We start from the raw sequence: 14038 nt of genomic DNA, 5'->3' as shown, positions 1-14038 counted from the left end.
TCTATTGTAAAATATGATATTTGAGTTTTGCATTGATTAAATAAAAAATTGAACTGAAATTTAAATAATTTTAAACTCAACCACATAATTATCTTCTCGTCATTACTATCTTCATTACTAGAAGAATGACAAAAAGAAATATGTAGAAGCCTATATTTTAAAGTATTTTTATTTCTCAAGTAAAAAAAATGTTATGATCCTATTGTAGGTATAAGACAATTCCCATAATGATTAATGGATATCTTAAGTATTCTCACCTCAATAGTTACTTTTTGGGGTGTAGTTCTCCTTGAATTATATCAATTTTATTAAAATCCAATCATGTATTAATTAAATAAAAAAAATGATATGAACCATATAATATATATTGTGGTTACTAGAACCATAACAAGAAATGTGTGTAGAAGCATTATATCTTAAAGCATGTTTATTATGTAATCATGATATTTTTATTCTTGTAATTATAATAAGAAACATATAAATCTCCATATGCACATTCTTCCCCATAAACAATATTAGTCTTAATTTGCTCCTATATCTTCATCATAGTATTCATCTTCACAATAGTCGTAATTTTTGAAATTCATCATCACATGGTCAATTCGAAGCAATGAAAGACATTTTTAAAAGTCAAAACAATCAATTATTAGTAAAAAAAAATACATTATCAAATTCACATCTTTATGGAATGTAGCACTCACCTCTCAACATTTTAGGTCAACCACATTCCACTGATCTTACCAATTCACAAGACTTTTAAACCACATTATAATGATCTTACAAATTCTTATATCTTATCTCAAACAAAGTATTCTTCTTTTTTTTTTTTGGTAATTAACAAATTTTATTGATTATCAAGTGACTAATTACAAATCCAGCACGACTATAACACAGTATGTTGTTTCATTCATTTTACCCTGACTCTACTCCAAAGAGGAAAAGAAAACTAATTAAAATGTATGGTAGAGTAAATAACTTAATCGGTGCATTCAATATTAGATGTGATATTGCTCAAGAATTAGTCCAAGCGAAGTATCTACTCTAACATTGCAAATACATGCATTAATCTCAATCAAAATATTCTTTAAACTATTCAATAACTAATACTTGAATATCTCAAATAAAATATGTTGATAATAGAATTTATGCAGGACACAATTGGAGGACGGAAAAGAGAGAGGCCTCAAGATTACATGTTCATTATGCCAACGATTGCTCGCCATTGGCATATTTGATATGTAATCACTTTATTTTATTTTCTCTTTTATCTTTATTTGAGATTTAGAGATTGATTTTTTAGTTAAAATTATCACTTATTCATGGAAGTAAGTCTATTTTAATCACTCAAATATATCTTAAATATTTTTACTTCCTTAATTATGCTAAAATGAAATATCTTTGATTGATCCAACTAACTGAATAAATTTTAAAACTAATGGTGACTATAAAAAAATATTATTACAAATATGGCAAAAAATATCAGAAAAGTAATTGATTTGATCACAAATTTTCTCCTAATAAAATTCATAGAGCTCGATCAAACTTTGCACATAAAAAAATAGGAAAAAATAAAAAAGTCGATCGTACTATGTATTTTTTTAATCAAAACGATCATTTTTTAAAAATTGATCAAAGAACCTAGTGAATTTTTTATTTTTTATTTTTTTGCCCAAAAAAATCGATTAAGCTCTATCAATTTACTTTGTAAAAATATTAATTGGGATTAAATCGATCGATTCGATAATTGATCAATTTTAATAGTGTTTTTTTTTTTATAGTCATCATTAATTTCACAATCCTTTTGCCTTTTCAACATAATGTACGTGTTGGGAATAGAAAGACATGATTGGACAAAACAATCTAAACAAAAACATTTGCATGCAATAGGAGTATTTCATACAGACATTAATTCCTAACCTCCAATTCAGCCATTAATCTCTCAATGCCATTTCTCTTCCAAAAACAGTGGAGCTCCTCCCAGAATCTACACATCTCTCTCACGATTCTTCTCCCAAAAATTTTGACCAAAAAAACCCTTTCTTGTTTTTTTTGGTTCTGGAGCTTCTTGTTGTCTCCATGGCCATTTGAACCCAAATAAAAACAAACAGTCCTTCATCCCTTGTAAAAATTTCATCTTTTTGGTTCTTGGGTTGTTTCTATTTTCTTGAAAAATGTCCTTCATCTCTTGAAAAATTTCATCTTTTTGTTTTTTTTGGTTTGTTTATATTTCCTATTTTGTTGAAAAATTTAATCTTTTTGGTTCTTGGGTTGTTTCTATTTCCTATTTCTTGAAAAAAACAATCATCTTTTTGGTTCTTGGGTTGTTTCTATTTTCTAGTTTATTGAGTTTTATGTTTTGTTTAGTGGTGGCATTTTTCTGGGAAATCTTCCTTAGGGATTAATTAATTTGGAATATTAGATGAAATGGGTAAACCAAGGATATGGTTACCCTGTTATTATTTGTTTATGATTCTTGTTTTGGGTTTTACTCCATGTGTTTGGTGTGCACCTGCTAGTAAACAAACTCCTACTAATGCTAATCCTACTGCTCTGCCTATTCTTGCATCTTTCATTTATGGCCAACTTGCAAATCTTACAAAAGTATTCCATAAGGATATCACCCAGGTTTTGGGATTTTGCATTAATGATGTGTAAGTGTTAATTGCATTATAGTTTAACATCTCCTATTTATCTATATTCTTATTAAAAAGTTAATCTTTTCTTGTTTTAGGGATGCTGAGTTGTTTGAGGCATTTAATTTTGCCAAAAACTTGGAATTCTTAAATAATTGCTTTAAAGAGACCAAAGGTATTTACTTGTTTTGTTGTTGTTATTATCAATAATGTGGTTGCATACACGAGGGTCTGTTGGAAACAGTATGGTTTGCGTAAGCTCTACCCTCCCCAAACTCTGTGTGGGACTACATGGGGTATGTTGTTGTTGTATGTAATTTGCTTGTGCTTTTATTCGCAAGATGCTTTATGCATGCGTTGATCCTAATGAACTTGCTAGCGAAATTCTGGTCACCACTTTGTCTTCTCAAATGAATTCAAGATTGTGTATATACTATGATCAACCGTTGACACTTGAAATGCCCGGTTTTATCAATTCACGGGGAAATTAAAGAAAGGGTTTATGATTTTTCGTTGACACGTACCTCTCCATGTTAAGCCTGACATGTTTTACACTGTCAATATATATAACTCAAACTCTAAATGAAATGAGCTACAAAAATCAATTGGAAGTTTTTGTCCCTTTGTTTCCTATTTGTGCATCGAAATTTTGCTTATTTGAATTCTGGTATAGTTTGAAACACCCTTAATCTCTAACAATATGCTGATCATCTTAACAGACGTGACACAGAGGCTATGTAACGCTGCAGAGATGAAATTCTACTTCTCAAGTTTTTTGGATACAAAATCAACCAAAAAAACTCAAGTCTTAAGACCCAATAGGAACTGTAATTTGACATCATGGATTCCTGGATGTGAACCAGGCTGGTCTTGCAGTGTAAATGTAAATGAGAAAGTTGACCTTAAGAATGCAAAAGATATGCCTGATCGTACTCGTGACAATCAACCTTGTTGTGAAGGGTTTTTCTGCCCTCGAGGCTTGACTTGCATGATGCGTAAGCATATCTATAGACTCTCTTCTCTATTATCAATTGTCTGAGATGTTAATTCCTCAAAAATTTAAGTTATACTGCACCGATATTATAAAGATTCTTGCATTATCAGTTTAGTTTTACCAGTTATAGCAGGTCAGTTACAATTTTTATCAGCTTACTAATTAATATCATAGAGATTTACCTGTTTATCATATAAGTGATTTGATTATGTGAAGATTCTCTTACATTACCAGTGTAGTTTTGAAGATTTTGTTCATAATATATGTAAGGATTTAAGTTATAAGTAAAAGCAACCTTTTGGCAGCCTAGCTGTTGCAAAGGATTTAATTCCTCTCTTTGCATATATTGTTTAATGCTCAATTTTATTCATCTATAATTAAAATCACTATTTCGCTTAGTTATTATGAATATACGTTGCTTCTTGCATGGGGAAATGAAGGCCTATTTAGAGTTTTCGTAATGAGTCTAGTCTTGTCCTGAAACACTCAATCTATGACCCAAGCAACCTCTGCATTAACAATGATGTAAATTATATCAATGCTATCGAATTGAATGTATGTCTTGCCAAATATAATTTTAGTTATCTTACTTTCAAAAAGCTTTGTAACTTACATTCCGTATTGAACTCCAGCTTACCTTCGTAATTGATGAATAAACATTTTAAGCCATGAGATTTTGGTATTTGATCTGAAGGATCCCTATTATATGTTATGCAGCTTGCCCATTAGGTGCTTACTGTCCTCGTGCTGCACTCAACAAAACAACTGGTGGATGTCAACCGTAAGTTTTTCTAGTTCCACTTTTGCTTATCCTATTTCAGCATGCCTTCTATAGTCATATGATCAACTAATACGTGTTTGGTAAAGAAAATTTCCAGATATTCATACCAGTTACCTCCAGGCAAGGTAAATCACACTTGTGGAGCAGCTGATCGCTGGGGTAGTGAAACAAACGGTGGGGAGTTATTCTGCTCACCAGGATCTTACTGTCCAACTACCACCAAAAAGGTTATTTGCTCGGAAGGGTATTGAATTTGATCCCAGAACTCACAGTATTCATGTTTGTCTTCTGAAGCAGTAACCAAGTACTCCGTCCATCCATTTTTACTTGTCCAGTAGTGACTTAACACCCGTCTTAAGGAGCAATAACTAGAATGACAATTTTACTATATCACTCTTTGAATATAATAAATTCAATGCTTTGGGAAATGACTATAGTTAATAATAAGGGTAAATTAGGAACTAAGTGATAAATTATCTCTTGATTTTCTAAACTGGACAAGTAAAAGTGGATGGAAGGAGTACTTGCAAATTTTGCACAATCTGACTAAAATTTCTGATGCATTCATTATCATCACATTTGTAATAACTCTATTACAATCATAATTGACTATATCTCTATTTGTGTACTTCCAGAAATTACTGCAGGAAGGGCTCTACAGCACCGAAAGGTAAATCCTTTTGATTCTAGGAAGCTTTAATAGCTTAGCTCGGTAAATTGGAGGTGAAAGTTACAGCCACTATATATTAATCTTTTTCAGCACGGACTGGACTATATCTAATGCTCAGGATGAGAAGTAAAAACAATCAACAAAACTTTATCTGCAGCCATGCACTGCAGTCTATTCTTTAGGATCTCATCTAGTCCACTTTATTGTATTGAGCCGGTCTTGGCCTGTAGTTTTCCACCTCTCAGTAATTTTGAGATACTTATAGAGTCCCGTATTAGTTGAGGGTATGGGTTGTTGTCTCGACTTTATTGTATAGGCTTATAGATAACTTATTTCTTAAGCAAACAGTATCCAAATTTCTGTTTTTTAAATGTCTGCTTGAATATCGAGATAGTTCTTTCATGAAAATGTACAAACCACACTAGTAGCACGATTATTTTACTTGGGGATCTGTTAAGCTATTTTTGCTTTACGTTCACTATGGCAGCAAACAAAGATGTTCATTTTTGGCATTTTGACCATTGCAGAATGCATCAAGTTGAGTAACTGCCACAAACAATCAGACAAACAAAAGCTGCATGTAATTGGTTTTATACTTATTGTAAGTGGCCTCTTACTTAATTTAGTCAATTGCATTTACTTCTTCATGAAGATACACTATTTTGCGGTCCTCAGCTTGAATTTATCTGGCGAAGTAATAGTGGGGCTTCTGTTCAAACTGTGTATCTCTCTATCTTTAAATTGGTTCTGTTTTTTCAGGGATGCCACACTTAGTAATTGTCCCTTGTCAATCTTGTAAAAAAAGGAAGATGTTGATATGTAGAATAACACTTTAAGTTAGAAACCTGTCTCATATTCGTTGCGTAAGTGTTTCCATACGAGATCATAAGGTGTTGAATTATTTCAAAATTTCCCTTGTCTAATCTTTTTCATCTTAGAATCAGAGAGGAGCTCTTTTATTCTGAATTTAATGATGGATTTTTTTAAAATTGAAGTTGTTGCATAGTATCTGATCTCTTTTCCCCTTTACATGTAGGGTGCTTTGGGTTTTATACTGATCATCTTTTATAATTGCTCTGATCAAGTCATAAATACTAAGTATCGAAGAGTCGCCAAGTCCAGGGAAGCTGCAGCAAGACATGCGCGAGAAACTGCACAAGCAAGAGAAAGGTGGGGATTAGTAAAAGATGTTGCTAAAAAACGTGCTTTTGGATTGCAACAACAGTTATCTCGCACATTCTCAAAGAAAACGAGCGTTAAGCAAGGAGCAAGAGGAGGTTTCAACCTACCTAAAACTAATGATGAAGCATCCATACCACCTAAAGGTCCTAGCAGCTCAGCTGGAAAAGGAAAGAAAAAAGAACCTAGTGATCTCACGAAAATGATGCATTCAATTGAAAATGAAACAGACAATATGGAGGGGTTCCATATGCAGATTGGAGATAAGAATATAAAGAAGCAAGCGATCAATGCTAAAAAACTGCATACTAGGAGCCAAATTTTTAAATATGCATATGGTCAGCTTGAGAAAGAGAAAGCTATGGAGCAAAAAACTAAGAATATGACATTCTCGGGAGTTATCTCAATGGCAACAGATGATAATACTGAGATCAAGACTAGGCCTCCCATTGAGATTGCTTTTAAAGACTTGACCATTACTCTAAAAAAGAAGCACAAACATTTGATGAGGTCTGTTACTGGAAAACTTATGCCTGGTCGGATTTCTGCCGTCATGGGTCCATCTGGAGCAGGGAAGACTACTTTTCTTTCTGCTGTGGCTGGCAAGCTAACACAATGCACATTATCTGGGATGGTTCTCATAAATGGAAGGGCGGAATCTATCCACTCGTACAAGAAAATTACAGGTTTTGTTGCCCAAGATGATATAGTCCATGGAAACCTTACTGTGGAAGAGAACCTTCGATTCAATGCAAGATGCAGGTATCAGTTCGAATACACACTGCATTATCTTCAAGAGACTGACACTACTGGGAACATGACATCCAAATTTTCTTCTTTTTTAAAATTCTTTTGTTTTGTTGAAATGGCATTATTTTGAATTGTTATATCACCTTCCGTATTTCTTTGAACTTCTATTTACCAAGGAAGTTGAAAAGATAATTGAAACAATTTTCACGTTTTCCAGAGTTCTGTAAAGATTAAAAAAAAATAAAAAATGGTAGAAGATCTTATCAATTAGTGTAAACTTGTGATGTTTCATTTATTTTTCTTACAATTAATCTTAATTAGGATTTAGTTGCATTTAACACTTTAGCTATTTGTATTGTATATGTTCTCCAGAAGTACATAAACTTTGATAACTCTTTTAGTTTTTCACTCATGGTGGTTGTGTCTCCTAAGGGTCAATGCCATCTGCATAAGTGCATCTCATCAAGCATTCTACATTTAGCAAGTGTTTATATGGAACTTAATACCTGTAGTTTCTTGTCCTTCAAATTTTGTTACTAGCTTTTGTTTTTTGTACCTCGATTATCGTATTATTTTGTTATAGTTTCCCTTTTTGTTACTATCTGCTATTTTTGTTATTATCTGTTATTTCTTGTACTTCTGTTACTTCTTTTCGGGACTACTTTGGACTGTTTTCCTTGAGCCGAGGGTCTATTGAAACCAACCTCTCTACCTCTGAGGTAAGGGTAAGGTCTGCGTACACTTTATCCTCCCCAAACCCCACCTTGTGGGACTACACTGGATATGTTGTTGTTGTTGTTGTTTGCATTGTGTTTTGCAGTAACAACCGGTTTCTTCTCTTTTAAATCTTGTTTTATGAACTCTTATGTAGGGTGTGCTAATCTTAGGTTATACAGACTCTATTTGGAATATCCACAAGTTACATGCTCGTAGTTGAAAATGTGGGTCCTCATGTATAATAACCTTATCTATTCCTAATCTTGACGTGTATAGAAGGTTCAAATCATAAGCTGTTGCTATTGTGGATATGTCACTAAGGCTCACTTAATTTCATTGTTCAGCATTGTCTTGGTTGAAAATTTTGGCCTCCATGCATTCTAGGCTTTGCTTATGCATAAGATGTTATTTATTCCAAGTTTACATTCATATCAAGTTTGATTAACTTAACATCTAAATGTTCATTCTCATTTTCTTATTGCCATTTTATGTCTTCTGTTGAACCTTCAACATCGTAAAGACTAGCTGCAGACTTGCCAAAGGCTGATAAGGTTCTTGTAGTTGAGAGAGTTATTGAATCATTGGGTCTTCAGGCAGTTAGAGATTCTCTAGTTGGAACTGTAGAGAAGCGTGGAATTTCTGGTGGACAGAGGAAAAGAGTAAATGTGGGGATGGAAATGGTCATGGAACCTTCACTGCTAATTTTGGATGAACCTACATCTGGTTTAGACAGCTCATCCTCAAACTTACTTCTTAAAGCTCTTAGACGTGAAGCTCTTGAAGGTGTAAACATTTGCATGGTTCTTCACCAGCCAAGGTATGTGGAGCTTTTTATCCCCAGTCAACTTCTAGTATTGTGCAGAGAAACTAGATATGCAATTTCGTAGTTTTATTTATCTAAAAAGTGTGACTTTTACATACCTCCCTTAAGTTATAAATAGTGGATTAAGGGGCATTTGAAGCCTGTTTACAACTATACAGAGACATATATGTTGGAGATAAATAATTTAAATGAAAGTGTGATCTCTCTAGCAACTTAAGCTTTTAGATCAGTTGGTCACACACTTCGACTTGGTTTGAGTTAGAATTTCAACGTGCTTGGCAGATGAAAAAGATTCAAGTCCGCACGTTAGGGGCGTGTTGGAGATATAATTAATTGCTCACTCTAACAAATTAAGCTTTTAGATAAGATGTTCACACACTACAACAACAAAAAAAGAATCACCCCAGAAATGTAATTTCCCTCTATACCTAAATTAGTTCTATTAAAACAGGTTATTGTAAGTTGAGAAATTTAGATAGTTTAAGATGCTTTTGCTTTTGTGTTTTCCCTTTCTTGCTCTATCAATTTGTGGTTCCTGTTCATAGAAAAAAAATGAGTTGGCTTTGTAGGTATGTCTTTTGAAATCATGTGACCATTGAGACTGTTGCAATGAAAGGCAGAATTTCGTGCAGATATTTTGAGACATTGTATTATATGTATGGTAGAATGACTTATCCTTCTGTCCTTCAGCTATACCTTGTACAAGATGTTCGATGACTTGGTACTTCTAGCCAAAGGTGGTCTTGTTGCATATCACGGCCCTGTGAAGAAAGCAGAAGAATACTTTGCAAATCTTGGAATCGCGGTACCGGATCGTGTAAATCCTCCTGACCATTTCATTGACGTCCTTGAGGGTATGGTCAAACCAGGTGGAGGTGTGACCGTGGAACAACTTCCTGTCCGATGGATGCTTCATAATGGTTATCCTGTACCCCCAGATATGATGCAATTGTGTGATCAGATTGCAATGTCCTCCAAGGGTGTTGCAGCAGCTCCTGACCAATCTTTTTCCGTTGATGCATGGCATGAGAAGCGAGATTCTCTGTCTCATGTCTTGTTAAAATCCCATGACTTGTCTAATAGAAACACTCCAGGCGTAAACCGGCAGTATAGATACTATCTTGGAAGGTGTTGTATCTTATGCTATCCAGATTAATGTTATATTTCCCCTACTACAGTCTCTTCATTTTCTAAAATCGTCAGTGACTAACAAGTGTTCATGACATGGAAATATCTGTAGCTAAAATTTCTGCCACTCTCTCTGGTCCAACAGCTGGTGAGAGAAGTAACGCAGTAAGCTAGCGTTTGGTCATAGATGTTGGATCGGATTTTGAAGATTTATCTTCAAATATCTATTTGGCCATGAAATCAAACTTTTTCTTATTAAAATGCATGTCCAACCACAACTTCAAGTTCCAAAAATCACAACTCAATTTTTCAAGTTTCAACTTCAAAATCTATGGTCAAATGGAGCAATTAATTTGTTTGTCTGAAACTTCACAGAACTAAAAAATATTATACAAATAATCAAGGGAGAGTGAGGCATTGGTGTAATGCAATGATGAAGCTTGTCACAGTTTTCTGATGCAAGTTATTATATGATTAAGTTTAACCCGATTGCCGTCTTCAGGGTTGGCAAACAGCGATTGCGAGAAGCTCAAATACAAGCAGCAGATTATTTAATCCTGTTGGTTGCTGGATCATGCTTGGGAATTCTATCCAACCAGAAGGGGGACACCTTTGGATACTTCGGCTATATGTATAGTGTCATTGCTGTGTGTAAGTGGACAACTTGCTAAATCCGAAACCAAGACATCTTCTAGCTGAATATATTTTACCTTAGATATTGATGGATTTAACTTGCTTTACTTTCTATCATGATATGATTCAAAGTTGATTGATTGCCACATATCAAAAGAACACTTGTATATTCACCACATATATACATATATTACTTGTAGTACAACTTTTTTTTGATAACCATGGTGTCTGGGTCAGCTTGTGCGCACCTTGGCTAATTCCATGAGATACCTGTCACCTCCCACCAGCAACAGGTACCAGGTAACTCACATATGGGAAGAAATCACCTAATTTTTTGTTTTTGTTGGGATTTGAACCTGAGACCTCATGGTACTCCAATGTGTTGTGCTTTTCTGTTCTAATTACTCGGCAATTTTTCCTGCTTAATGTCATTCCTAATTTCCTGATGCTTCTTGAATTGCAGCACTCCTCTGTAAGATTGCAGCATTGAGATCCTTTTCATTGGACAAGTTAGAATACTGGAGAGAGAGAGAAAGCGGCATGAGCAGTCTAGCTTATTTCCTTTCTAAGGATACAATAGACCATTTCAATACTGTTATAAAGCCTTTGGTTTTTCTGTCTATGTTCTATTTCTTAAATAGTCCAAGATCATCCTTTGGCGCCAACTACCTCGTTTTCCTCTGCCTCGTATACTGTGTGACTGGCATAGCTTATGTGTTTGCCATCTGCTTTGCACCTGGACAGGCACAATTGGTATGTACTACAATCACGTTCTCCATTGATATAATGTATTTCATTTTCCTGATTCTTTATGCTGACAAGCTTCTTCTTGCCCCATTCGAACAGTGGTGTGTTCTTGTTCCTGTTGTTTTGACTCTCATTGCAAGCCTGGAACCAGACAGTACTGCCGGAAAATACATAGCTAAGTTTTGCTACCCAAGGTGGGCTCTGGAAGCATTTGTCATTGCAAGTGCGCAGAGGTTGGTAGTTCATATTCTCCTCAGGCTTCTGTGAACTGCTAGATCATTATGTGAAAGCATATAGTTGCTCCCTCGTCGACATTCTTACAAGTTGCAGTTGTGTTCTTGTTAGTTGGTGTTGTTGCATCGACATTTAGGAAACTATAAATTGATGCTCTGATAGTCCCAGCTCTCAGAACTTTAACATGCTTTTCAATTTTCACCATTGACAAGGCTGTAGAAATTTAGACTATTGCCTTGCATCATTTATTCCCTGTCCATAAAAGGCATAATGCAGTCTGTTTTGGCTTTCTTGTTTTTAACTTTCAAGAAAACCTTCACTCTGACATGGTCAAACAAATAGAATGACCAATTTTTGGCTATATTGCTCGAACTCTCAAAAAATGTTATCATACCCGTGTCATGTCCTCCAAAAATGCACTACTTTTGGAGGATCCGGCACGTGCCCGACTAACATTTTTGAAGAGTCCGAGCAACATAGATTTCCTGGTGTTGTTGATCATCGATTTGGCTATGACATTGTCATACCTGTGTCAAATCCTCAAAAAATGCACTACTTTAGGAGGATTTGACACGCACCAGTTAGACATTTTTGAAGAGTCCGGGCAACAAAGATTTCCGATTGTTGTTGATCTCATTAATTTGGCATTTTCTCATCTGTTTGGCTATGTTGCTCGAACTCTCTAAAAATATTGTCATAACCTTGTCGAATCCTCCAAAAAATACACTATTTTTGGAGGATCCGACACGCACCCGTCAGACATTTTTGAAGAGTCCGAGCAACATAGATTTTTTGGTTGTTGTTAATCACATTTTATTAGCATTTTCTCATCTTTTTGGCTATGCTACTCGTACTCTCCTTAAATGTTGCATTACCTATGTAGGATCCTCCAAAAATCCACTCACTATTTTTAGAGAATCTGACACACACCAGTTGTTATTCTTGGACTTGAAGAGTTCGAGCAACATATATTTTTGGTTGTTGATCACATTTGATTAGCATTGTCTCATATGTTTGCCTTTTTGCTTGTTGATCACATCTAGTCAATATTTTCTCATATGTTTGGCTATGTTACTCGGACTCTCCAAAAATATTGTCGTACCTGTATCGAAAGGCACTAATATATATTTTTTGTTTCTCTTCAGTTATTCAGGAGTATGGTTGATAACAAGATGTGGCAAATTATTGGAGCTAGGCTTTGATGTGCATAGCTGGAATTCTTCTCTAATTTTACTGTTTCTTACTGGTGTAGTTTCTCGTTTAATAGCTTACGTTTGTTTAGTATGTATTAAAAAGAAATAAACCATTTCTTTTTCTTCTTCTTAACATCTGTTGTTGTTTACAACAAGATTAAAAAAAAAGGCATAGGTTTAGTGGCTTTTGGCATCTAATGTATATTAGAACAAGTTTTTTTGACACTGAATGCATGGAGAATGCAAAAGTAGCTTCTTCATTGATGGAATAGGAGAAGGGGTGACTTTTTCAATGAACAAAGTGAAAGTATGATGTACTAAGTTTTTGCTAGGGTTCCTGAGAAGGGATCGTATTGTATATGGTCATTGCAAGTCTGTAAGAAGTGGTTTTAGTGACTTTATGATATGTGCAATGAATGACCTTTGATGGGTTGAACCATATCTGATATATTGTATGTAGTTATTGCATTTCTACAATGATATATCAATCCGTGTACTCTAAGCTTCCACTTTGTGTGTGTTCATGGAAGGCTGGACCGTGTTGAGTCCCATGAAGGGTTGGGTTGGGCCATATTAAATGCCTCAAAATTCGTTAAAAAGTCAAAAGAAAAGTGGAGTACCTAATGAAGTTTGAAGGCTAATGTGAAGGTAAACCCTTGATTTATGTGATCAAGGAAGGATTTTTTATAAAATAGTGGCATTAAATGTGTGATTTCATGGTTAACGAAGTGAAATGAAAATTATGAGAGATTAGAGTTTATTTTTTATCAAAGAAAAGAAATATTACTATTAGAGTTGTCGTGAAATAAAAATGATAGAGAAATCATAATTCAATTTTATCAAAAGATGAGAAATATTATTATTATTATTATTATACTGAATCTTTTTTTAATTTGGCATGTTGTTGGAAAGTAATAAGTAGCTAGCAATAATATTTATGACATACACAAATTAATTCAGATAGCATCATTATATAAACAGTATATTTCATGCTTAACGTGAAACAAATTCAATGAATCGGTTGCTAAAAGATGCACAATTATTTTCAGATTGTTCCAGAGTTCATTTATTATACTACTAGAAATGGTACTCCTTTGAACCTATTGCAAAAATTAAGTGCATTACACTTAAGTAGAAGGATATATGACGTACACATAATCTTTCATAAACGATATCAATATTTAAAGAAGTGAATAAATATATAAATCCTAATTTAGAAAAACACAATTTAAGAATAAAATTACAACCATTTTCTTGACAAATTCTTATTTTTTGAAATATATTTATAATAGGCTCATTAAAAATTAATATCACATGCTTTATTTTCCACGTAAGACACCAAACAACCACTCAAAACCTCAGTCGTTCCCTTCCATTTTGTAAAGTGGTCTATCCATTTTCCTGTCAAGAAAGTTCTTCCCTATTTTATATTACATAATAAGCCAACATTAGACCAATATTATAATGTTGCTATTCGATTTTGCTACTCCATTTCAAGGGATCAAATACCTAATAACTATAATAACTTTTCATCAGAATAAAGCTAAATTTTTTTG

The 14038-nt window shown here is 34.1% G+C and overlaps 1 protein-coding gene across 1 annotated transcript; it reads left to right on the top strand.

Annotated features, from left to right (window-relative positions):
* The first annotated feature begins 2382 nt into the window (after window positions 1-2382).
* Window positions 2383-12898, top strand: LOC129881384 (putative white-brown complex homolog protein 30). Its single transcript, XM_055955594.1, has 14 exons — window positions 2383-2651; window positions 2732-2808; window positions 3353-3628; window positions 4345-4408; window positions 4506-4652; window positions 5044-5078; window positions 5606-5679; window positions 6115-7019; window positions 8245-8541; window positions 9238-9675; window positions 10178-10326; window positions 10772-11061; window positions 11155-11288; window positions 12435-12898. The coding sequence occupies exons 1-14, from the start codon at window positions 2425-2427 to the stop codon at window positions 12589-12591; spliced, it is 3270 nt and encodes a 1089-aa protein (XP_055811569.1). The 5' UTR covers window positions 2383-2424; the 3' UTR covers window positions 12592-12898.
* The last annotated feature ends 1140 nt before the right edge of the window (window positions 12899-14038 follow it).

This window comes from Solanum dulcamara, chromosome 3 (assembly GCF_947179165.1).
Source record: "Solanum dulcamara chromosome 3, daSolDulc1.2, whole genome shotgun sequence".
NCBI classification, from domain to species: Eukaryota; Viridiplantae; Streptophyta; class Magnoliopsida; order Solanales; family Solanaceae; genus Solanum; species Solanum dulcamara.
Note: the sequence above shows the minus strand (reverse complement) of the source record. Positions and strands in the feature narration are given on the sequence as shown.

What these genes read in the sequence shown, in the direction of transcription:
- LOC129881384 (XM_055955594.1), top strand. Translation starts at nt 2,425, where the DNA reads ATGGGTAAACCAAGGATATGGTTACCCTGTTATTATTTGTTTATGATT. An exon ending in CGATTCAATGCAAGATGCAG is followed by an intron (nt 7,020 to 8,244) that starts GTATCAGTTCGA and finishes AACATCGTAAAG; the next exon opens with ACTAGCTGCAGACTTGCCAA. An exon ending in GTCATTGCAAGTGCGCAGAG is followed by an intron (nt 11,289 to 12,434) that starts GTTGGTAGTTCA and finishes GTTTCTCTTCAG; the next exon opens with TTATTCAGGAGTATGGTTGA.